This window comes from Thunnus thynnus, chromosome 24 (assembly GCF_963924715.1).
Source record: "Thunnus thynnus chromosome 24, fThuThy2.1, whole genome shotgun sequence".
Classification (NCBI taxonomy): domain Eukaryota; kingdom Metazoa; phylum Chordata; class Actinopteri; order Scombriformes; family Scombridae; genus Thunnus; species Thunnus thynnus.
Window position 1 is genome coordinate 13,088,009 of NC_089540.1, and position 24,506 is coordinate 13,112,514.

General features: G+C 40.9%; 1 protein-coding gene across 5 annotated transcripts in view; it reads left to right on the forward strand.

The window, feature by feature from the left end:
- The window catches only part of filip1l (filamin A interacting protein 1-like), a 72,875-nt gene that overhangs the window by 43,045 nt on the left and 5,324 nt on the right, over window positions 1-24,506 (forward strand). For 4 of the 5 annotated variants that reach the window (XM_067583324.1, XM_067583322.1, XM_067583323.1 and 1 more), the window contains exon 5: window positions 20,702-23,537. In XM_067583324.1, the coding sequence (XP_067439425.1) occupies window positions 20,702-23,537 (2,836 nt within the window). Of the gene's footprint in view, window positions 1-15,624; window positions 15,777-20,701; window positions 23,538-24,506 lie in introns of those variants that run through there. The other variant, XM_067583326.1, reaches the window with a different exon arrangement.

Consider the following 24,506-nt stretch of genomic DNA (forward strand, 5'->3'; position numbering starts at 1 on the left):
AAAACAACCTATAGTTATGTTTACGCCATCTAACAGCTGTAGTAATCATGATCCGGTGAGGTGACGCAGTTTAGTTATACTGACTTGATAAGATGATTTTTTTTGGCCTTATTAGGAGGAAGCGGGTTGGGTGGATGGCTAGATAGTCAGATGCACTTTGCTGCAGGAGACCACTGTTCACTTCCCGTTTCCAACCACAAGCGTCATGTTTCCAACCGCAAGTCGGGAAATTTTTTTAAAAAAACTGGAATGGTGTTTACTGTTACCGTGACGACAAAGGTTGCATAACTTTAAGGAAGTATAAACCATGTTTCAAATGATCTTTTTAACCCAAACCATGATCTTTCCCCCTAATCCTAACCAAGTGGTTTTTGTGCCTCAACCTAACCAGACTTTAACAACAGTGTTGTCACACCAGAAAGCATCATTATTTTTTAAAGGCTATATTACAGTCCTATGGGACAGATCCTATACTATGTCATTTAATTATGAGGATGTGTTGCCGGTGGGTGTGTGTGGTCTGATAGCAACCGAAAAACAAAGCTACTGTTTTTGGTTACTTGTGGATGCAGCTTCTTATTGTAGCTAAAGGAGCTGCATTCTCATAGCCCTTTTATTTTTATCTTACAATCTTCAACATTTCATCAAAGGAATTTGAAAGTATCAGATTTCCGGTGTTATAAATCCTTGTGTAACATACAGTATGAGGGAGTTTGTGGTTAGTGTGGGAGTAAAAAAAAAAAAAATCTCAAGGCTGTACGCTTGAGCTCGAGGAGGACCTGTCGAGACTGAGGTGGTCTGGTGTCAAGCTACGATATGGAAACCAAAAATTTAAAGCTTTGGGGATTGGCTCTTTGGCTGGGAACAATAGAGAGCTGTCAGAGGGACCACCCTGTCCCAGTGCATCCTGCTTTGACAAGACTCTCTGAAACTAGGAAATAAGAACCACGGTTGGGTTTTAAATTTCCTCCTCCTCCATCCCTTTGGCCGATTGCGACGCAAGGTGCTAGAGATGATTGATGAGAACCTTTTCCTGTAAGGTTATGACACTGGAGAATAGTTGGCATCGGTGTATTTCAGATGAGACGCGAGGGTAAACATTATCTTTTCAGACACACCTTCTCCCTTAGTGGTAATTATTCCTCTTTAAATATCTCAAGGAAAATAATAAAACTTATTTATGTATCTGTGAGTAATGTGAGAAATATCTTTCATATGAAAGAATGTGGAAGCAATGTTCAACAGTTTAATCTTTTACAAGCCCACCAAGCCTCTGCAAAAACACTGCAGAAACGTAACTTAACTCTCAATAATATGCATGACTTAACATAAAACTAAATTCTGTCTTTTTATGGTAGAAACTCAGGAGACGAGAGCAGCGCCAAGCGAATTAATACACCAGTATAGCAAGCTTGATGGCTCCTATGGTTAATCATTTATACTCAAGAACCGCAAGATGTAGAATGCGCTTGTTGAGCAGCAGCGTCATAACAGCAAAACAAACAACATCCACCTTCCTACGCCCGAAACTCTGAACCGCACTCTTCCTAGAAGTCGTTTCCAGATTGAAAGAGTCTTTTGATGCAAGCCCAAAACCTCAATTACACTGTATTTTTCCAAGATTAAATTATGCAGTCACTTTAGTTTAAGGTTTTACTCAAAAAAAAAAAAAAAAAATCCTCTTCTCCTGATGTTGCATTGACCTGGTGAGGAGCTGCAGCCTCAGTCAGCCACGAACGTCTGGCACTTAGTTTGATACCCGTGTAGCACTGAAGGATAAAGACGTCCTGTACTGCAGATAATATTTTGATGGGGTTGCTGCAGGATTTAAAATTGCCTGTGCACTTCGCCATAAAAGATTAGAGTGATGAAATCAGACTTTTGTCAAAGTCCAGGGGCTGATATCTCAGGACAAATGTTTTTGGGCTCGAAACCAAGCAAATCCTCTTGGCAGTGACAGAGGAGGTTTGGAGGGTGGGTGGGTGAGTATGACTAAAGGGTGGAAAAAGGGTTTAAAGGGTCTATCCAGTTTCAGGAGCCTCTCATGGCTTAGTGAAGTGGAAGAAAGAGGAAGTATCCATGTCAGCAAGGAGACAAGTAAGGTTGGATACTTAACCCTTATGAGGCTTGTGCAAAGAGTAGAGCACAACATAAAAAAAATTACACTTCCTTTCTTTCTTTCTTTGGTCTGGTCATCTCAATAAATACAGAATCCCTTATCTCATTCTTCCAGAAAGAAACTATGTGTTGTTTTATTATCAGTTCACAAGTATCATAGCGTCTCAGTGAACCTTCTGTTCTCATATCACCTATAATGTGTTTGCATCCAACAATTTCAGAAGGGTTCTTGTGAAGTGTGCCAAGGAGGAGGTACGGTATCTGCGGTTTGGACAAAGAGCAAACACAAGACAGAATAAATGCTATGCCTGGATCTCTCTAATTTAATGTAAGTATAGCATGAGCTCATTCCAAAGGCGCACTCCTTTTAGGTTTTTTTTTTTTGTTTTTTTCAAACAAAGAAAATTATGAGCTCATATTTCGAGAAGCTGTATATTACAGCCAGTTTTGTGCTTGACCCAAAATAACATTAAAATCTGATTTAGCAGCTATTCTTTTGCCCTGTTAAGCCTTGGCGAGCTTGCAGAGGGACTGCACTGCATCCAGATTTTAATATTACATTTTAAATAGAGGCCTTTCTCTTGCTGGGAAGGGTAAAATTAAATGCGTTTTAGGATCAATCAAAAAAAAACTGATTTGGTATTTGTTTTGAGCCACAAACACAAATATATGCTCTTGTTTCATCTGGCTCCCCTAACTTGAGGTCTTGGGGTGCCGTTGGGAGCCTGAAGGCTGGAAACGGAGGCATGCGATGGGAAGGTTGTTGGCTCAAAAAGTGCTGTTTGGGTTCCTTCGGGCAACTTTTGGGAGCTTAAACCCCAGTTAAGCCCCAACTACTCAAGTGGATCTACTGAGTGGCCAACAGCACAAGACTGCTGTTGCATTAGAAATCTCCCGGGTATATATGTAGAGTATGAGCTGCAGAGTGTTGCAGAAATCAATGTGTCATACAAAATGCAATCTGAATCCTTCTTTAAATAAATAACTATTGAAAAAACATCCATCATCCTTGCTAGTATTTGCACATTAACATTGTTCTTCACTTGAACCTCATGGGACAGCCAAATAATTAAACTGACTTGAGACATCTGAAATGTCTCAAATGAAACAGAGGATTAAGAGAAAAGAGATAAAATAACATTCACTAAAGGCCGCAAGTGTGATATAAAAGCTGTTTGGGTTTGCTTTTATAAATCTATAAACATTATGAGGAAAGAAATATGCTTCCGCAGTTATTTAAGTTATTGTTAATGTTACAAAATGTACAAAAAACAAGACAGGAGTGTACATACGGATCCATGCAACCACGCCAACAGAGGTTTTTACATTTTTTACGTATCTTGTAAACCTCTCAAGACTAGGCACCCTGCCAGAGCTAATTGCACTGAAAGAAAATAAAATCACCATCAATCCTCATCATCACCGCAAAAGCAGTGGACAAAGCTAAACCTCATAACCCTGAGTGCTAAAATGACTCTCTGGAATCCCTCCAGATGTGAGCCATCTGTTGTGTTCAGTCACTGAGGTGAGACTGGTCGTGTCTATCCAGACGGTGACATCACCCAGAATAGAGACGGGCTTAAATCCAACATTCAGTCCTTTCATTAATAACGCTGCTGATCCAAGCCTTTCAGGCAGCCCTTCGACATGCACTAAGGTATCCCACCGGTGCACTTCATCAACGTTATAAGTGTTTTCTGCCATGGGGAGCCTAATGCAGCCAAGAGATCTGAAAACACTGAGGCTGCACTGTACCACAGTATCCCCAACATGCTCCTTTCTTCCCCATTTCCCTGAGAGGTTTCAAATTTTATGGACTGGCATGGCAAAGAGTTGAAACACCTATGAAAGTGTGCAAATCTGAAAGTGTGCAAATCTGACCAACCTTTGTTAAACCCTGTTTAACAAAGGTTGGTCAGATTTGCACACTTTCAGATTTGCACACTTTCAGGATTTGTTAAACCCTGTTTAACAAAGGTTGCAGGATAAAAGTTGACCAGAGGAACATTAAAAAAAAAAAAAATCCACTTACGGGCTCTTGTAAACACATATTTGGACATATTTAGATGGATTACACATATTTAGATGGAGGGTTTTGAACAAAAATTGTGCCTTGCTGCACCAAACTTGCTGAGATTTTCACCATTTTCTTTACAATTAATCACTTAAGGTGCAGTGTTGTTTAAAACTGAACTGAAAACAATAATGATGCTGAGAATATGGTGCATATTTTAGAGGATAAAGGTTTTAACACATTTATGGAAACAGCATCTAAGCTTCAGGCATCGATTGACTGACATTCGACAAGCAGTGTTGCTAGGAGACGCGCTGACATTTGGCCCCGTATAACCTACAAACACTGACTCAAGATGTTTTTTCCCCTTTTTCAACAAGCCCAAATAGCACTGGTAGTGATTGAAGACATCTGTCCCCTTTAGCAATGATTCCCACTAGCTGTTACTTTTCTTTCGTGTAATTTCAACCCCTTCTGAGTCACGAGAAGCTCCTGCACACTCAGCCCTGTACCTTGTCCCACATTACAGGAAAGCAATGAGTAGCATTAGCTGTCTCTCTTTCACAAGTCTGGTTATTATGCTGGCAAATAGCTAATCTGTCACAACTCACAGCAACAGGTAATCTCTTAGTTGTTGGTAGCTGGTATCAGCAGTCAGAGTAACATAGCAATGGGACACATGCTGCATTCATGTCATATTGGAGTTTACAAGTTTCCGACTTGTAAATAGCTGTCAAGTCAACCTCCAAGTCTGAATTACAACTGGGATTTTTCTAAAAGCTCTGACTTGGCACCTAATAATATGTTAGTGCCTGAAAACTAAGCAAACATGGACGCCTCTAATCAGCCAAAGTCTGCTGTTCAATATCACTAAAGCCGAAGTTAAAGGATATAATGTAATTTTGACAAAGCACAGTATTTTAAAACCCTCGTTGTGAGATGACGTGAACACTTGCAAGTTCTTACAACTGCCTCCAACTGCCTGTATGACTGTTGGAAGTGATAAAACAATATTGTAGTGCTCACCCATATACAGATATCGGACCAATCATATGATCGTTGTCAGTGGGAACCAGGAATTTACGCCATATTCAGCAAGACCTGCTAAATAATAATAATCGGACACACATCTCACAAAAGCAACAGAAACCTACAACTAGCACAGGCCTGCTGAGAGCATGAATCCACATAATCCCTTTAAACGCTGGGAAACTCTGATGACTATAATGAACACCAACATCCTGGTGCGTCCCATGTGAAAAAGCACAAATTTCTGTTAATTCGTAAAAAATGTACGATCCAAAATACATGAGAGACAGGCAGAAAGTTGCCTCATAATGTTTGCAACATCTTATTATTTCCAACTTCAAGCGTCAGTTGATGCTACAAGGGATTTGGTCAATTTAATTAAATGCATTTCCCCTGCATGACAATCTAACTAAATAACACACACGGGACAAAAGGATGACACACAGCCAATGAAATCATGTCTTTTAAAAGGATAAAAATGTTGAAACAAATACAGATGTGGGGGATGACATACAACAATCCATGAGAAATTGAAGCGATGATGTGGCAACTAAGTAGTACGAGCCTAAGTCTGCTTCTCCTCACTTTAATTCGGAGTCAGAGACAATTTGAGGACAGCTGCCAAGTAATTGGGATAATGAAAGCTGTATGCTCGAACAGGAAGTGAGCAGACCATAGAAAGAGTTTGTGTCCAGGATCCCAAAACCACCGCCCAGCCGGGGTCTCATCCCCTCTGAGCACTCTGGGAGGGGAGTGATGTCACCCTGACTGCACACACACACACACGCACTGAGACAGACAAACACACTCACGGACTCACAGTACATCACCGCTCTGTCTCGCTAAAGTAAATTCCAGTGTCACACCCGACATCCCGAATCACTATCATTTACATTCCTCTTGAGCACAAGGAGGTGAGCGGCGAGTGGGAGGATCCAGAGTGAGCAGCTGGTGGGCTGTGATGGAAAGGCTGAGAGAAGCGGCAGGAAGATAAGACGAGGGAGAAGAAAAGACAGGAGACGGGGAGGAAGACGTGAAAGGGAAGAGAAAGAAACAAAGAGAGGAAGAAACATTTGTTATAAACCATGTAAAGGAAGTTGTTATAATGGGCTGTGGTTGCTTAAGGGTCACCAGTCAGTGAAGGTTACTGGAAAGGTCACATTAAGCGTCAGTAGTATCTTCATCTTTCTGAATTCTGACTATTAAAACAACATTTTTCTTTCAAAGCCAGTTATTTCTTAATAATTGACACCAGGTTCTTTCAGTGAAGGTGTTTCTGTAACTCTACGAGACCAACAACGCAACAGTTACAGTCACTTCAAGCAATGATTGGCCAAATATGGAACTTCTCTCCCGAGCTCTCTTTGCCTCCGCTACGTCTTATGTATACAACGCTTGTTCCACCATCACCAGAGTTCATTTTGAGTTCGTTCTGATTAAAAATTCAAGGTGTGTAGCCATGCAAGGCTTACCTGCCACTGTCTTTTTACTGTTCCAGCATTTGTCAAGAGTTGACAAAAACTTGAAGCAAAAACATTCAAGTCAAAGTCTTGTATGTCTTTAGGGTATTGAGTCTCAAGTATCGTTAGCCAAGTCTCATAGCTGTTGAGTCTCAAGTCCAACTTTTGTGACCTAAATCTGACTCCAGTCCAAGTCTCAAGTCTGCAGCCCTGGCAAGCAGATTGACTGGTTCAACTGATTAAAGAATAATTAATCATATTGTATGTAAGGCACGGTTATTTTCAGGTTTTGGCGACAAAATTTCCATCATACAGTGTGTAAATCACTTACAGTAACTTCTTATTTGCTGTAATCTGATAACATTTTCCAATTAAATGTAACAGATCACCTGTCATTGCTTCCTAATCGCTCTAATCCCCTCACATGTGAGCCATTATTTCTGAGAAATGATGTGTGTCATCTGAGTTCTTGCTCCTCTTTGGAAGCCAAAGCGTTATGAGAGGGTTCAGATAAATGACGAATGAGGACATCTGGTGAGTTTCATCAGGGGTGTGTCATAGTACAGTGGGAGACTGTGGAGACAGAGACAGACAGATGACAGAGATCATTTTAGAAACATGAAGAGTGACTGACAAAACAGAACATGGGCACATTATAAACTGACTATATATATATACTATATTCTATATTCTCTGTAGATAGAGACTAAAACACTAAAGACAAAGAGTGTTGCCATGTTGGATTAAAAAAAAAAAAAGGGACAAAATACCAACACTAAACCCAACGATGGTGTAAAAAACCAAAAGTATTAGGAATCACTTTTATGAGCCAACTCAAGGCTAGAACAAGTTCCCTCTGAGCCAGTTAAACACCTTACATAGGCACAAAGTCGTACTCAAATGTAAAATCTCTCTCAAACAGCATCATGACGCCTTGCTACCAAATACCAAAACTATGTTTTAGTACTCTGCTCTGGTTCCCTGTTTTGGTAACACTTGCCTCCATCTTTCCTCGTCTCCTCTGACTCCAACTGATCCTCCTCTTTGACAATCAGCCTTTGGAAATGTCTCATACAGTCACTCTGTCCAGTGTTAAAATGGCGACGTGATTGACACCCAGTTATCAGTGTAGCGAATTTCGCAGACGACAGGGCTTTTTGGATTTTTTTCCATTAATGCAGTTGTGAAAGGATGACCAGATTAGGAAACACATTTCCTGTGTTTAAAAATGCCAGGCAATGTTTGTAGATAAGTCAGAGAATGAGTAAATGAGAGTGATATCTGTGTAGGAGTCGGATACACAGCAATGACTGCAGACTTCAGGATTCTCTCTGTTTCTTCTGTTGTATGCGTCCTCATATACCACAGACGTTTGTTTGTCCTGATAACAAAGTGTGTGTCGGAAAGAGTTAAGTGGTTAAACTGAAAGCTACTTGCTGCAGTTTACACACACAAAAATTTCAAGTATACTGAAAAACATGCATTTTCTTTAAAACTCAATTGGCTGGTGGTGACACTGCAGTTTTTTTTTCTAGGGCTGAACCAGCATTTAGATATGTACGCTCCCTTCTTAAACACAGTCTCAGCACCAAAAGCTTTGAAGTGCGGTTATCTCCAACTGTGTAAATACAACCTTTGTTTTGGAGCAGGCTGAGGGGCTGATTAATACAGAGGTGAGGCTGGGATGTGGATGTTGCCCCTGGGAAGGCAAACATTAAGAGATTAGCCAGGTAGTGGTTGCACTGCTTCCGCCTTCTTATTAATTGCTCGGCGGCGAAAACAAGTCATCCATGTGGAAGGTGGAGTTTGTGAGATAGATGTGAGAATGCAGCTTTTATGGCTCGATATGTTAGATTTACAAGTGGATACGCGAGCAGACAGGTGTGTGTGTGTGTGTGTGTGTGTGTGTGTGTGGAGGGGGGGGGGGGGGGGGGCAGGAATGGAACGTTTCAGGCTTTATGACTTGACAATTTGAGAAAACTCAGCTCCTTGAAATCTGATAGAAAGCCGCTCTTGTCCGCCTCCATGGAGTGTTTTGAGATCAATGCTAATCCATCAGGAAACCATCAAAGAGTCTCTAGAGGCAGATCCACCCTGCTCACCTGACAGCTGGATAGATTAGTGTGTGTGTGTGCGTGCGTGTGTGTGTGTATCACTTCCCTCTTCCTGTGAATTTGCTGCCAAGTTAGAATATCCATCTTCTTGTTGTGCAGCTATTGTCATTGTTTGAGCGGGGTGTGAAGCTCAAAGAATCATCACTATTTACTTTAGGAAGTTTAAGGCTCTGGCTCTCTAATTGCTTTGATAAATGCTGCAGGACACGTACTTCTCTGAGGTGTTAACATGCCAATGAAAACACCACAGCAAAGTCTAAATCAGATCCAACATTTAGGTTTTTTCTCTCTAAGAAATTATGTTTTGTACAAAATGCAAAAACTACCAGCAGCTGAGACTGACAGGTGAACAACATGGAGTGAAAGAAGTGTCTCACATGTGGTCATTTTGCTGCTCATTTCCATTTTCATGCTATTCAGAAGCTTCAGCTCTGAAAATCTCCTTCACCACACGTGACAGCCTTTGTGTTTGCAGTCTATGATCCTTTCTGTAAAGCCGGCCGGTGCCAAGTTCTTGCCATACTGCACATGTAATGGCTGGCGGTTGATGTGTGGCCCCGAGGCTTTGAAAAAACACCACGCCTGTGCAAACAGCACTCGGAACATCCTCCTTAAGTGTTTGCGATTTACATCAAAGTCCGAAGTGTTTGAGGGGTAATGATTATCAGCTGTACCAATTGAGGGCAGCAGACACACGCCTGCCCTGCACACACACACACACACACACGCACACACACATACACACACAGAAGAAACAAGAAAACATCTTTCTTAATTTCTCACTACAAGTGTGATCCTTTGTTAGGCAATAGCTATTGTTAGTCTGCAAATTACAGCCTGTCTGCCTGGCCCAGCCCTCCAATCTGAAGCTGCATGATTGATTCTTGCCTACTGCTCTGTATGGTGACGTGTTTCATTCGTTATGCAGCTGGGTATAGGGAACTATTTGTTCCTATCGCTGGAGTTGGAGGAAAAACGACAAGATTATTCCTTCAAGAAGTAAGAAAAATTGGCTGCCATGCACCTCTACCACCCCAAAAATGTTTGTCTCAATTATTCAACCCATGCAGAACTATAAGGTTTGTACTCATATTCTTTATAAAGGGAATAGAGGAGATTTTACAGACATTGTCATAGTTAAAACAGGTCTTTTATCAATTTTATTGCACCAGAAATGGGGAATCTTAAACTTTTAACATTTAAAGTAATGACTGCATGTGTTGTAAATTGTTGATTTTTCTATCACATAAAAAAAGTTTAACCCTTCAGTTCAAAAGAAAAAAGGACACAAGTAAGACAGATAAACAATAAAGTGCACAAAAGTGCAGTACTGTATGGGTTTCTTGAGGTTGCGTACGCTGTGAAACCTGGTTATGTAACAGTGAAAGTGAATTATGGAGACAGGTACAGACACTCAGACTCAACAGACTGAATCTTCTAATATAAATGGGGCCAAGGGGTGAATAAATACATATTTAAACAAATCCAAATGTAATATATGTAATACAAGAGCAATTAAATATCTTGTTAGCATTACTATCAAACCTTATTGAGGGAAAATTGAAGGAAACTTCCGAGAGTGAAGAAAAATAACCCAATAAAATCTTTTTTTCTTGGTATGAGGGCAGTAGACATGCTTTTAGACCTAGAAACCTCCCTGAAGCACATAGAAATACAAACACAGTCTATGCCACAAATAGACCTTCTTCTGCAAAATTTTTGGTGCCAGTTCGTAAGGGTGGCATAGACTAAAATAACTAAAGATAGCAAAAGCATGAAAACGAGATGAAATCATAAAGACAGCGCAATAAAGAAAAAGAGAACACAGTTTAAATACGCATCACGCCCACCCCTAACAGGCAATTACAACTATTTGGATGTGTACAACATGTCATCACAACAATGAACCAAAGGTCTCCAGCCAGAGAATGGTCATAAAAAACAATTTTGGCCATAAAAGGCCAGCAAACGTCCACATGAGAGTTTTTAGCCTGGCAATCAAAATCACGTTCCACTTTAACGGCGGAGCCCATGCTGAGGCCCAGGCTGAGATCAGAAACAAGAAACAGACAGAAAAAAAAAAAAAGAGGTGGAGAAAGACTGTGAGGGAGAAAGAAGCTAAAAGAGAGGAGGGAGGGGGGGCACGGAATAAAAGAAAAACAAACAGAACGAGGAACGTGGAGACAAAGTCATGGGTGGATTAAAGAGCGAAAGAATTCCAGTGAGAGATAGAGATAGACTGAGAGAGGGGAAAGAGGGAAGGACACATATGGATTTGATTACAAGCCGATGATGTCATGTATGTATGTCAGGTAATCAGCCTCTGGGCTGTGCGTATCGCACAAGCATGTGTGTGTCAGACAGCGCTGAGTGTACAGGGCAAGACCGGGCCTCGCCTGTGACGGCTGCAGAGCGGCACTTTGTCTGATATGCAACAAGAAATCACAGCAAACGCAAAATCGCAGTCAGCGGAGAAGGTGACTGTGTACGCCTTTGTCTCAGACGGTTGATCAGATAATTAACTCACACATATAGCTACAGGGTGATAGGAAAAAGACAGACACTGCTACACAGGTATGAAACCTTTGTGGGGTCTGCTAGAACTCCACTTTCCATCTGGTTTGGACATTAATGGTTTATCAGAGTCATGCTAGATATCAGTTATCAGCCAGCTGACACACACACACACAAATGTGCACCTACAACACTTCAGAGCGCTACAATACATACGACAGCTGTACTTTTCGTCACATTTGGCGGGACTGTGGCAGTAACAGAAATCAGGGATATCCCATATCATGCGTTTACTCACATAACCCTACAAGTAGAAGACAAGGGTTTTTGAAGTTTGAGCGCTCAGACCTGTTGCATTGGTGAGTTGATACAGGTGGAGACAAGAAGCTGAAATATAATCCAGTCAAATATGAGTCCAGTTTGGATAATATATCCATAAGGTTTAAGGCTTATTAGGTGCCAAAACACAACACAGAGGTTTATGATACTATGAGAAAGGATTTTACAACTCTGGAAAGTTATCACGGCAACTTTATCCCCCTTTTTTTTAAAAGATCACAGGTGTGCTTGCATGTATTTGATTGGCCAGTACGGGAGCTTGTCGGAGGCTGTTGCATTATATTGAGACAGGTTGAACTTTGTAGTCAACTGCATTTTTGGCCAAGATGTACGAGTAGGCGGCATTTCATGCAATTAAATCTAAGTCAAAGTTGGTCTATGACGGGTTTCTCCAATCACAAATCGCCTGTTGCTTCATATCCATTCATTCTTCCAAGTAGCTCATGGTTTGTCATTTGGACACTTGGACTTTCCAGAGAATGCCAGTTCAGAAGAACAAGGAAGCATGTTGAACTGCTGGGAGACCGTGCCTCGGGATTTAACGACTGCCTTGCAGAACCGCACACGTTGATCATCCAAACCAAATCCCAAACCTCTACATTCTTCTGCATATTGTCAGCACTGTAGTCATCCCACCGAGGTTACATATTACATCTTCATCTCCCCACTATTTGTCATTTGGCAGAGGCTTGTCACAGCAAACATGTTTGTGTGGCCTGCTCTTGTGTTTGATCCCCGACATCTGTTTCAAGTGTACAGTACTAAAGGGCCCCAAATTTGTCCAGATCTAGAAATAGAATCTAATTTTGGATGACCGAATTGTTTGTTCCAAGAACAAACTGTTTGTTGCAGGGAAATGGGAAAGAACACAAAACTAAAATACATCATAGTTTAAACCTCAGTGGGCAGTTGCTGGACCTGATGACACTGGAACCGTAGATTGTGAAATATTACATTTTAAATTGCCTGAAGTCAACCCTTTTATACCTAAGCGTGCACTACAGCTCCCCGATTCCCATGGCCTTGTGGCAAAGCATTTCATTTCAATGCTACTTTAAAGACTCTTAAGTGCTTCAGGAAAAAAAAAAAATCTCTCCCAGCAATCGAGCTGTCATACTTTCAAGTGGACACAGGAATGGGTTTCTTTGAGGAGTGAGAGTGAGCTGAGGGTTCGGTCTCAGCAGGGAGTTCAACCTCGTCATTTCGGCTGTACTCCCAACTCCTCTAGCCTCTGATCCCACGGCCTTTAGCTGTCATCAACACATTTGACACAATTACCATACAGTGCCCCCCCAAAAAGCTCTACAGCATCACCCTGTTCAGTGTGTTGAATAATAAGTTTAAGTCTTGCTGTATTCTCCAAACAAAAGTAAATTTGGTGTGTTTGCACAGGCATAATTGAGAGTTCCTGATCAAAAAGACATGTTATCTTTGGCTCGTATTTGCGTTGTAAGCGCAGGCCGTCCGTCCAGACTCTTTCACACAGCTTCATTCATTGTCCTCCAAAAACCGTCTCCTCCAATTGGTTGAGATGCCGTGATTAATTGCAATTTTTTTAACGTAAGACGTCGAGCCACATGTTTTCGGTTTCCTTCTTTTTAGGAATTTGCAAGTCGTGTCTGGCTCCCGCCGCGACTCACGAAAGCTGCTCCGTCTGCCATTAAACCAACAGACTACGAGTGTGTATGCTGACGTTTGCTCGCAGTGTTGCACTTGTCAGCAGTTTGAGAACACACCCAATTAAATTTTGCTCGGAGTACAATGTTGGCTAAAGGCGGAAGATTTCTGTTCCACATTTCTGGATTTAAACTTGTCCTTAGATTGTTGAAGGCGGTTAGTAGATGTTTGTGGATTTAAAACTGACTCATCTATTATATGCCAGCTTTTTTCCCCCCGTCTTTATTGAAACTTTGACATGTAACTTCATAATTCAGAGCAGAAAATTAATGATAAAACAGGTTGGATGAAGTACACATAATGTGGGTTTAACCTGCGTCACTGCATTGGTCAAAGCAGTACGACATGGTTACATTTTTACATAATAATATTGACTAGTGCAGCTTAAAAATTAATCTAGCAAGACTCTGTTTCCCTCAGTTTGGTTGGCAGAGCTCGTAACGTTTAGTAACAGTGACCTCAGCCATTGTGAAGCCATGACATATTTTATTTAGCGGGCAGGAGACAGGAAGAGTCTTGCCCTTGTTATTTGCTCACACTGCTCACTTAGAGCTGCAATGTACTGCCTGAAAGCATGTAATGACAGATTATACCAACAAACTGATACGTATATATGTCTAATCTGCTGTCTTATTGCATGTCATTGCATTGTCCCTTCAAACCAAACAGAGGTCCTGTTGTTTCTTGCACCATGTTTGTCAGGAAGTATCTGTGTCACTACTTCACTTGCCAATATGTTCGTGCACCATGAAGTGTCACCAGTCCCATTGTTTGAGTAAACAGAGCACATTTTTCCTCAGGACAATAGAGACACTGACAGCTAAGCTATAGCCTCCCTGAAAAATCTCTATTAAATTTGCACCCATCATATGACAAAAGGTGACACACAATGTTAAGACTTTTTAAGAGATGGATGATTTAGTCAGCAGCTATGGTCTGAACAATGTATGAGCAAGGTGAGGGAAATCTGATAATGAAAATAAAGACTAGAAGTGAACAATGTGCCACTGATAACAAGAGTTGTTGGCCGGCTTAAGCTATGATTACGCTGCTGCATGAAAATCCATTAATTTGTTTGCAGAGCCATTAGTTTAAAGACGCTTTTACACCATAGGTAAGGTGTTTAATTACCTTACCTTTGCGTCATATTATTCTCACAATGTTGGCTGCACGATAATGTATACTAATGGTGGAGTATAACTTGGCACATTTACCCAATACTGTACTTAAGAGTTATTTTGATGAAATCTACCATCTCAGAGGGAAAATTGTGCTTTTTACTCAACTGCATGTATTCAACCACTCTAGTAATGAGTTAACTGGCTGATTTAGATTTTATACATTTTAAAAAAAATGTGTTATTTTTATACAGTATGATGCATTGTAATGTTACAGATTGGACAATAGCTGTATCACAACTTTTGACAATGAATATATTTTTTGTAATAATGCTTCTGTAGTTTTACCTCAGTAAAATTCTGAATACAGGGCTTTACATTCATTTTATTTAATGCAAATCTGAATTCTTCTACCACCTGTGTGTACTTAGGTAATATACTAAATTTTATTGAAAAGAACTTATGGTATAAAAAGGGTCTGAAGGGGCAAAACAGCAAGAACAAATACATCAAAATTTTGAGATTTATGAGTTTATTTCCTACCTTGACATCTTACATTCTTTCACTGCCCAAATATATCAGAGACAAAATGTTTTCACTTTGTGTTTCCAAGCATGTTAGCAGTGTTAGCATTCCTCACTAAGACTAAGCTACCGGCTGGCTAGCAGCTAAAAACACTCCTATGATTTCAGTCAGGACTAACAAAACCATTTCAGTGAAACTGTCAACATGTCAGGGGATCTCTTGTGTGGTGTGAATATATAATTCACATGTCAGAGATATTTGTTACATGTCTTGTCTTGTTCTGCAGTTTTGGTCTCAATTACAAATCTTCATCCAAGTATTTCTTATTAACCTTGCAAACAGGCAAACTGATTCTTTTTTCCTCCCTCTTCGGTTGAATATATGACTTAAGTTGACAAGAACCAGAAGGAAATACTGTAACTCGAACTCCTTGTCTCTCTTCACCTACTGCCCTGCCTGCGGAGCAGTGACAGACCAGGCAGATATTTCACACATTACATACGTCAAGAAAAACCTTTCCCTCTTCTCCGCCACATCCTTTAGTTAAACAGTCACTTTAGGAGACTCGCTCAAACACTCAGACATGTACACACACACACATGCACACACCAGAGAGTTACACTTACGAGCAAGCACACCCCCTTCTTGCGAGCCTCTGCAATGCAAAGCTCCATATAAGGACATGCTGATGATGTAATGGTCCATAGGCAGGGAGCACATCCCTTATTGTTTGGTCTGACTGCAGGAATGCCCACATTACAGCTACTAAGAGAGTGAGACACACACACAGAGGAACAGTTGAGGGTCGGGTGTTGTACGGCAAGATAATGAGCTTATGGCAGTGAAGCAGGGAAAGCCTTTGGCACAGGTAGGCACACTGAACATTGTTACAAAACTCTGGATTTGGGGAGATAAACTTGTCGATCTTTTTATTGGTTTGGGGACGTACAGATGTTCAGGATAGCATCATTTTATGCTGAACAGTCTGTAAACCTGAAGTTTCATTGCATGTTTTGTAAGGCTAAATAAATCTCTTTGGTTTTAGAGTTATTACATTCTTGTGTAGTTACTGTGAGTTACCTCTGAAAAGTTTTAGGATCACATCTTTTAAAGAAAGTAGTTAATGAAACTCTGTAGAATGTTTTTTCTAAGTCAGTAAAAGACAGACTTTTTAAAGCACTTCTTGGTATTTAAAGTCTGAAATGAGTTCAAATTTTGAAGTATTTTTTAGATGTATCAAACTATATATATATCACTAAGGGAACTTCAGAAATGCCTCTAAGCAATGGATTAGATTATATCAGTTTAATTCTATGTGTAATTAAATTTTACCTACTCATACTGTAAAGTATGAGTAGGTAATACATACTTTACAGTATAGGTCATACTGTAAAGTATGAGTAGGTAAAATGCTAAATTTAGTTGTGATTTTAACAATGCTGAGGAGTCGCACTCAGTAGTCTGTCAAAGATTAAATGAAACAGCGATGATGTGTGAATCTTAGTCTCATAGGAGAGAGCTGTTAAGCATGTCACAAGTAATAGCTGTTCAAATTTACTGTTCAGGAATATGTCAATTTGAAGAAAAACTGACAAGTTTCACACAAATTAATTAATGTTTAGTAGAGTTAAAACAGTGTAACAATACATTATGGCAGATTACACATATTCTCTAATGCTGTAACTTAAATATATACTCTGTGTACATCCCTCAATTTATTAGCATATAACTAAAGACATAATTGGTATTTTGAAGAATTAAGTACTTTTAATGGCTCTTCATTGTCAAATGAATTCACTGCGTTTCTCCTCTGATAGACTGTGGTTCAAAAGAACAATTAATTTCAAAATGAAATATGAGAAGAATGAACTCTGGTTTTATATAATTACTACAAGCATGGAAGTGTATGATATTAATTTATTCTGAGTCATTTCATGAACTTTATTGCATACGACAGAAGATATGTTTTAATTAAAATTATCTGTGGAGTTGTAATACTGAATGTTTAATTTCAGGTAGCAAGATTTCCATAATTTATATTCATCATTTTAGAAAATAATCTTCTTTTTTTGGTTGGAAAATGACCTAATTTTAGGACATCTAGGTCTCTTTTAGTAGCGCACCCCTCCATTACCCATATTACCACTACCCAGAAGTCAATAAATATCAGTCCTTACATATTTTACACATGTTGATTGCACTCTTGGGGCATATCACTTAGCCTGTGTGGACTTTAAATACAGTCCACGGACTGCATCAATCAGCATCCCCCCCTTCAAGCTGTGTCACACATGAGGGCATTCGGTCCACCATCCACAAGCTTCTCCTACAGCGGAGGTGGCCATGTGTGCATGCACAGGATAAATTGGTCTCTACATACATGACCTAATCACTTGTGGTTAGGAAATGGCACAGCAGCCCTGACATATGGAACGTGTAACACAGCTATAAGCAGCGGGTGAGCCACAGTTTCCAGCTTCAGGAGCCACGTAAAGAGAGGGAAGCCCTCTGTAAAGCTGGTGTGGCGAGTTGTGACTCAATGTAGGCTTGGCTGACCTCTCCCAACAGGATGTTTCTTTTTCTTTTTAAATGGTATTTCTACTATGTTAGCTTACAGTTGAGGGAGAAATTACATTTGCAACAACCCAGAAACAATCCTGTAGAGTCGAGGTATCCACTTCACCCTAAATCCACCAAATCACACGGGTGCAACCCATTTTTCCATGACACATTAATGACCCGCGGCGGTGGTCATGCATCCGTTTTTTTTTTGGGGGGGGGGGGGGGGACCAGTCTAGAATTGGTGCCTGTTGCAGAGGGTTGTATAGGCTGCTTTGTGGGTGGTAGGTTCCTTGTAATGTTGATAGCCATGAAACTGTTATGTCACCAGCTTTATGTGCAGGGCTTTACAATTTATTCCTCCAAAATAATGTTCTTTCAAGCTGTACGGATCTCTGCATAAAAGCATAAAACATGACGGGGATGGAAATGTGGACAAATGCTAGATAGATCAGCCATGATATTTATGTGTTTCCTGAACACATATGGAAACTGCCTTTACTGACTTGTATTAAATAGCGAAGGCTGGTCTGTTGAGCTACTACCACTCCTTAAAATGTGGTTGGTCTCAAACATTAATCAAGGGTCAACTGCAGGATGATATTTTTTTTTTACCAAAAGATCACTTCTTCCTTAGTGCACCCACACTATATAGCAGACAGACTGGTTAGTTTGCCCCAGATTACATCAAACACCAAAAATAGTCTCAGGTGTTGCTCTGTTTGCTGAATACACTCATTTATGTGAGTGTGCTTAATGGGGAACAACTGATCTAGACCAACATCTCAACATGTACCACAAAGTACATGGGAAATACAGCATCATAGTCCCCTAAAGGGCTAGAAGTGACATGCTTTTAATAATGTGAAATGCCCTTAGATGCCAGAAAACATGATTAACATCCAGTCCAGGGTTTAGAAGTACTTTGAAATGGAGTAATAGGCAGAGTTTCCAGTCCTACAAGGGAACAAAGTACATTTCTCTTTCTATTTTGGCTGATGACATCACCAGAGAAAAAGTAGGGACGGAGATAAGAGATTGAATAAACAGTGATTAGAGGCGACAGAGTAGTTTGCAAATGTACATGTCTGTCTGTTGTATAAGAGTCCCACTTAGCAACGCAATCCACTTATAGAAAATGGAATTTTTCAACACATGCATCTTTCTAGATAAGGTAGACATATTGCCTTGCACAACACTGTTATCCAGAGTCCTTGAAAAATGCAAAAAAACCCAAGATGATTAAATTATTTTACCAACATTTTTGCAGCCAGTATATAACAAGGGCAAGCCTTGAGTCAACAAAGCTTAGAGAGAAAAAAAGTCTACACATCTGGGATACTCGCTGATCTTAAAATAAAAATGGAGCTAAAGTTAGAGTGAGTTATGTTTTTGAAAACAAACAAAAAAAAAAGTAAAATGCTTTAACAGCAGTACTTCAACAAAAAACATGTTTACATTAGGTCACACTTGATGAATTCATAATTATTACACATATCCTTATAACACTTATTGAGGGTTTTTTGGTCTGGATCTAATTGCCACACATGGATGCAGTTACATGTGTCCCCCTTACTTGCTCCCACCCTTTAGCAGCTACTGAAGAAAGAAATGACACATGCACTCTACTGCTGAGAAGTGACCCGCCCTACCAAACTTACATCATGGCCCACAACCGAAGTGTACATGTGGAATTAGTGATCCCTGAGAGTGTGCGTTTGTGTGTGTGGGGGGATTTCTGTATAAACTCTGTGGGACTGTAATTGCCTTTGGAAGCAGGGGGAATTCCTTTAAATGTATAAGAAAAAAAAAACAGGGAGGGTAGGTGGTGGTTTTGGTAAAAGGGGAGGAGGGCTGGTAGTAGAGGAACCCCTTAATTAAAGGATTGTTCCATGCCAGTGGGCCATCTGTGTGGAAATGCCTGGCAGCTGCGCACACAGCAGTCATAACATCCCTTCCCCTGGGGCTGTATAGGCACTTTGGCTTGGTGATGTGTGCATGTGCCAGACGCAATGACCCCAGCTATACACTGTACTTAAAGCACCGTAACTGCATCCAATGGCACATGTGTAATATACCTAGACATCATTTGAGTAATTTGAACACCATCTGGGTTTTATATATCGAAATATAAGATAGAAATAGCTGTGGAAATATAAATATTACCTGTTCTCCACTGTTGAATAGTTTTTTTTTTGTAGACTGTGTTTGATTTTTGTAGTCTACAAGTGGATTTCTATATTAAATGATGAAAAAAACTAGCTAAGTGCTCCTCATGTGAAGGGAATTGTAGCTTAGTCTTAAATTAATACACTTATTTTGTTTTTCTTGACTTGATTTCAAACTCCTTGTGTGTTTTACTTTCCAGTCTTATCTGTGCACAAGGGCTTGCCCTTCATTTATCCTTTGACTTACTCTTGTGCAACGTTGTGACCGTTTCCTCTCTTAGTCAAGCATTTGTTGAGCAATCTGTGAGCATACTAAGCACTTGACTACATAGTTTATGTTGGATACATGTTTGATGAAAGAGAAAGAGAAGAAACTGTAGCAGATTGCCATAAAACTACAATAACGTCATCAAAATGATCCTGGTCATAAAAATGATCCTGGTTATAAAAATCTGGTGTATTTAGCTTGCAGTACGTCTCACCTTGTCTGGTAGTGTATCATATTCAGAGGTCAACATTTGGCATTCTAGCATGTGTGTCAGTCTTTTCCCCTAATTTCCCAGAGGGCAGAATAGCTCATATGGTACACCCTCAAACATGATGGAAACTTTGAAATTCACCGATTGTTAAACTCAAGGCCCAGTATTTACAGCAGTAACTCAGGTTTCCAAACCATATGAGAATTAGCTGGCAACAAGGGAACAAAAAAAATGAACCACAGGTATTTCAGATTACCAACATGAGAGAGTTAAAGTAATGCTTTTTATGATGTGTTAAATTTTCCATGACATAAAACCTTTAGTCCTCCTCAGAAATGCAGGGAAAATAACAGTGTTTATGATGTGTCAGTGATTGGGAAGTGGGCCCAATGGGTAATGACAGTGGGGGGGAGTGGGGTAGAGTTTCTGACATTTTAAGTTTCACAATGATTTAAATGTGTTGCTCTGAAATTCAGTGAAATGCTAATTGAAAAACCAACTAAAGTTTTCTCTGTTTTTGTGCACTTTCTTCTTGCAAACAACTAATTCTGAGTGTCATGTTTGCTTTGTTTTTATTTTTTTTTCAGGTTGAAGCTGTTAATTGATCAGGAGAAGGCTTACCAAGAACGAAAGGAGGAAGAGAACAACAAAAAGGTCACAAGTCTGAAGGAGGAGCTGACAAAACTCAAGTCATTTGCGTTGATGGTTGTGGATGAACAGCAGCGTCTCACTGAACAGCTGAATCAACAAACAGCTAAGGTCCAAGAACTGAGTGCCAGTGCTTCACAAGCCCAAGAGGAGCTGATCTCAGCTAATGCCCGTCTGCAGGAAGAGGAGCAAAAGGTCATTCGCTTGGAGGCTGAGCGGCGCGACCAAGCCAGTCGACACCACCAGGAGCAAGAGGCCATGACTGCCAAATTGACCAGCGAGGATGCCCAAAGCAGGCAGCTGCGCCAGAAACTGTCAACTCTCAGCAGGCAGCTCGATGAGCTGGAGGAGACCAACAAGACCCTGCGCAGAGCTGAGGAGGAACTGCAGGAGCTGAGGGACAAAATTAGTCGCGGTGAGTGTGGAAACTCTAGCCTCATGTCTGAGCTTGAAGAGTTACGGAAAAGGGTACTTGAAATGGAGGGAAAGGATGAAGAGTTGATCAGGATGGAGGACCACTGCAGGGACCTCAACAAGAAACTGGAAAAAGAGGCTAACCAAAGTCGGAGCTTGAAGGCTGAAGTCGATAAACTGAACCACAGAATTATGGACTTAGAAAAACTAGAGGATGCATTTAGCAAGAGCAAACAAGAATGCAGCGCACTCAAAAGTAACCTGGAGAAGGAGAAGACAGTGTCAAAGGTTCTGTCCAGTGAGCTGGAAATCTTGAAAGTAAGGGTCAGAGAACTAGAGGCTGCTGAAAACCAGCTGGGAAAGACAGAACTGACACTGAAGGAAGATCTCACCAAGTTAAAGACACTGACAGTCATGCTGGTGGATGAAAGGAAGGCAATGGCAGAGAAGCTAAAGCAAATGGAGAACAAGGTCCAAAACAGCACTGGCAAACTTCAGGCTGAACAGGACAAAGTTACGTCAGTCACAGAGAAGCTAATTGAGGAGAGCAAGAAAGCATTGAGGTCAAAGGCTGAGCTAGAGGAGAAAATGTGCAGTGCTACAAAAGAAAGGGATGACCTGAAGGCTAAGTTGAAGGCTGAGGAGGAAAAGAGCAATGATTTGGAGTCTAAGATCAATATGATGAAGAAAAGGATGCAATCACTAGAGACAATAGAAAGAGAATACCTGAGGAGCAAAGCCAAAGAGGAGAACATCAAAACACCCATTGCCAACCGCTTCCAACAAGAGGACAACAAAGTTAAGGATTTGACACAGGAGGTTGAGCGTCTTAGACGCAAATTAAAAGACATGAAGGTGGTAGAAGGTGACCTCTTAAAAACAGAGGAGTTTGAATCACTGGAGAAAAGATTCACCAACGAGCAAGAGAAAGCTAAGACCTTGATGGAGGAGCTGGAAATATCTAGAAAAGAACTTTCTAAGTACCAGCTGGCTGAAAAGAAAGAGTTCAACCAAGAGCATGTTCTGTATAAACGCTTGAAGGAGGAAGAGGCAAAGTCTAGCCATCTGACCAGAGAGGTAGCAGCTCTGAAAGAGAAGATCCATGAATACATGGGAACAGAGGAGTCTATCTGCCGCATGAAAACTGACCACTCTACGCTGCAAAGAAAACTGACACAGCAGGAGGTCAGAAACAAAGAACTGGCCAGAGAAATGGAGACACTCACACGAGAGCTTGAGCGATATAGACGATTCAGCAAAAGTCTGCGCCCTGGCATGAATGGAAGGCGCTTCTCAGATCTGCATGTTTCCACCAAGGAAGTCCAGACAGAGCCGCTTGACCTCATGTCTCCCAACTGCAAGACAATGGCACCACTGGAACGAGCTGTGGTTAACGGGAAGCTGTACGACGAGAGCGAGTCCGAGGATAACGCAAATTACAGCAACGAGCTTCAGCTTACCAAATGCAGCCCCTCACTCATCAATAATGTAAATAACCTAAACAACAACATGAGAAGAGCGAGAGTCCCATTCCTTAAAAATAAAGAAAGCCCCCATCAGGTGAACGGTAAAGTGCAACCACGGCAGAATGGCAACCACGTGCAGTCTGGAGATGTTGTATTGACCCACAGTCCTGGTCAGCCTCTGCACATCAAAGTGACTCCTGACCACGGACACAACACAGCAACCTTAGAGATCACCAGCCCGACCACAGAAAACACTCAGTCATTCACCAGCACTGCCGTCATACCGACAAGCGGGGGTCCACCCAAACAGAGAATCACCATCATCCAGAATGCATCCATCTCCCCAACTGCAAAATCCATTTCCCCAACAACAAAATGTAAAGGTTCCCCTATATCAGACGAACCGTGTTCACCAGATAGGGCTCTATCACCTTTCACTATGGCTACATACTCCAGAGCGATGACCCCGGACTCTTGCGGCTCTGTAACACCAGAGAGAGCCATGTCACCTATACAAATCGTCTCTGTCACAACGGGCACCCCTGACCGCTCCCTATCCACGGAGCCAGTGGAGGTTGTCGGCGGGCACGCCGTCTTCCGGGTGACCCCTGAAAGGCAGAGCAGCTGGCAGGTTCAGAGGTCTAACAGCTCGGGGCCAAACGTCATCACCACAGAGGACAACAAAATCCACATTCACTTAGGGAGCCCCTTCATTCAGAGCATCAGCACTCCGACACAAACGCTGAGTCCATGCCACACGCCCGGACTCCAGGAGCAGAGGACTCAAGTGCTGGCCAATTGCAGCACTCCTACTGCCAAAAGCAACAGCAAAATCACAAGTAGCATCACGATTAAGCCCACCTCCACCCCAATCCAAAGGCCATCACAAATTACAGTAAGTAATGCCTATGACTGACCTGGTAATCCTGCAAAACCCTCCATCCCATCCTTTGTTATGAATCCCGCCCATGAGATCCGACACAACCTTAGACCCTTATACCCCAACACTATACCCTGATACATTTACATGTCTGTTTTACTTGATTTATGCATAGAAAGCTTAAACCAGGGTTTGAATGTTTTCTTTTTTAAATTTTGGTTGGTTTGCTTGGTTTTGTGTGATTAAGTTCAAACAATTGTTTGCCTGCATGAGAAAACAATACCATTTGAAAGCACGAGATTTGATTTATCTTGACATAACACCAGGTTTTAACTTATGTGCACTTACTGTATTGTATTCAATGGCCACTTTGCCATGTAGTCAGACTATTCACACTGATGTATCATACCAGTTTTTATACTTCATATTACACATACTGCATTCTGATTAAGTTCTTTGATTTTTCTGAGAATTAAAGTGTGCAAAAAGAAGTGTTATGTTTTAGTTTGTCATCCATGCTTGCCAATTTCATTTATTCACTAAATCCAGCATGTTTTTAAATGTGTGAAATTAAAAAATAATCTGAGGAAAATGTGACTAGATTGAAATGAGTTGTTTGATTTGATTTCTGGTGCATGCACAGCAACTTTTTTTTAACACTTGAGATTTTGATCCAATGTGCTCATGTTGTCGAATGTGTGGTCAAAAGATTAAAAATCACTTTCATCAGATTTGAATATGAACACTTTGTTAGACCCAATTAAATAATACCCAACTGGAAGAGATGTCTAAAAAAAACCTTTGTGTCAAATTACAGGACAAAAAGTCTTTTGGGATTATCACGTGTTTGCCTGCTTCAGTTAAAATCATAGGCTGATGTCATAGTTTTTTCTTACATCCTGAGCACAGAAACCCAGTGACCAAGAATGAAAACCAGTGTGATGTGAACTTGGAGTTCTCTTAAATGATACAATGGAAACTTTG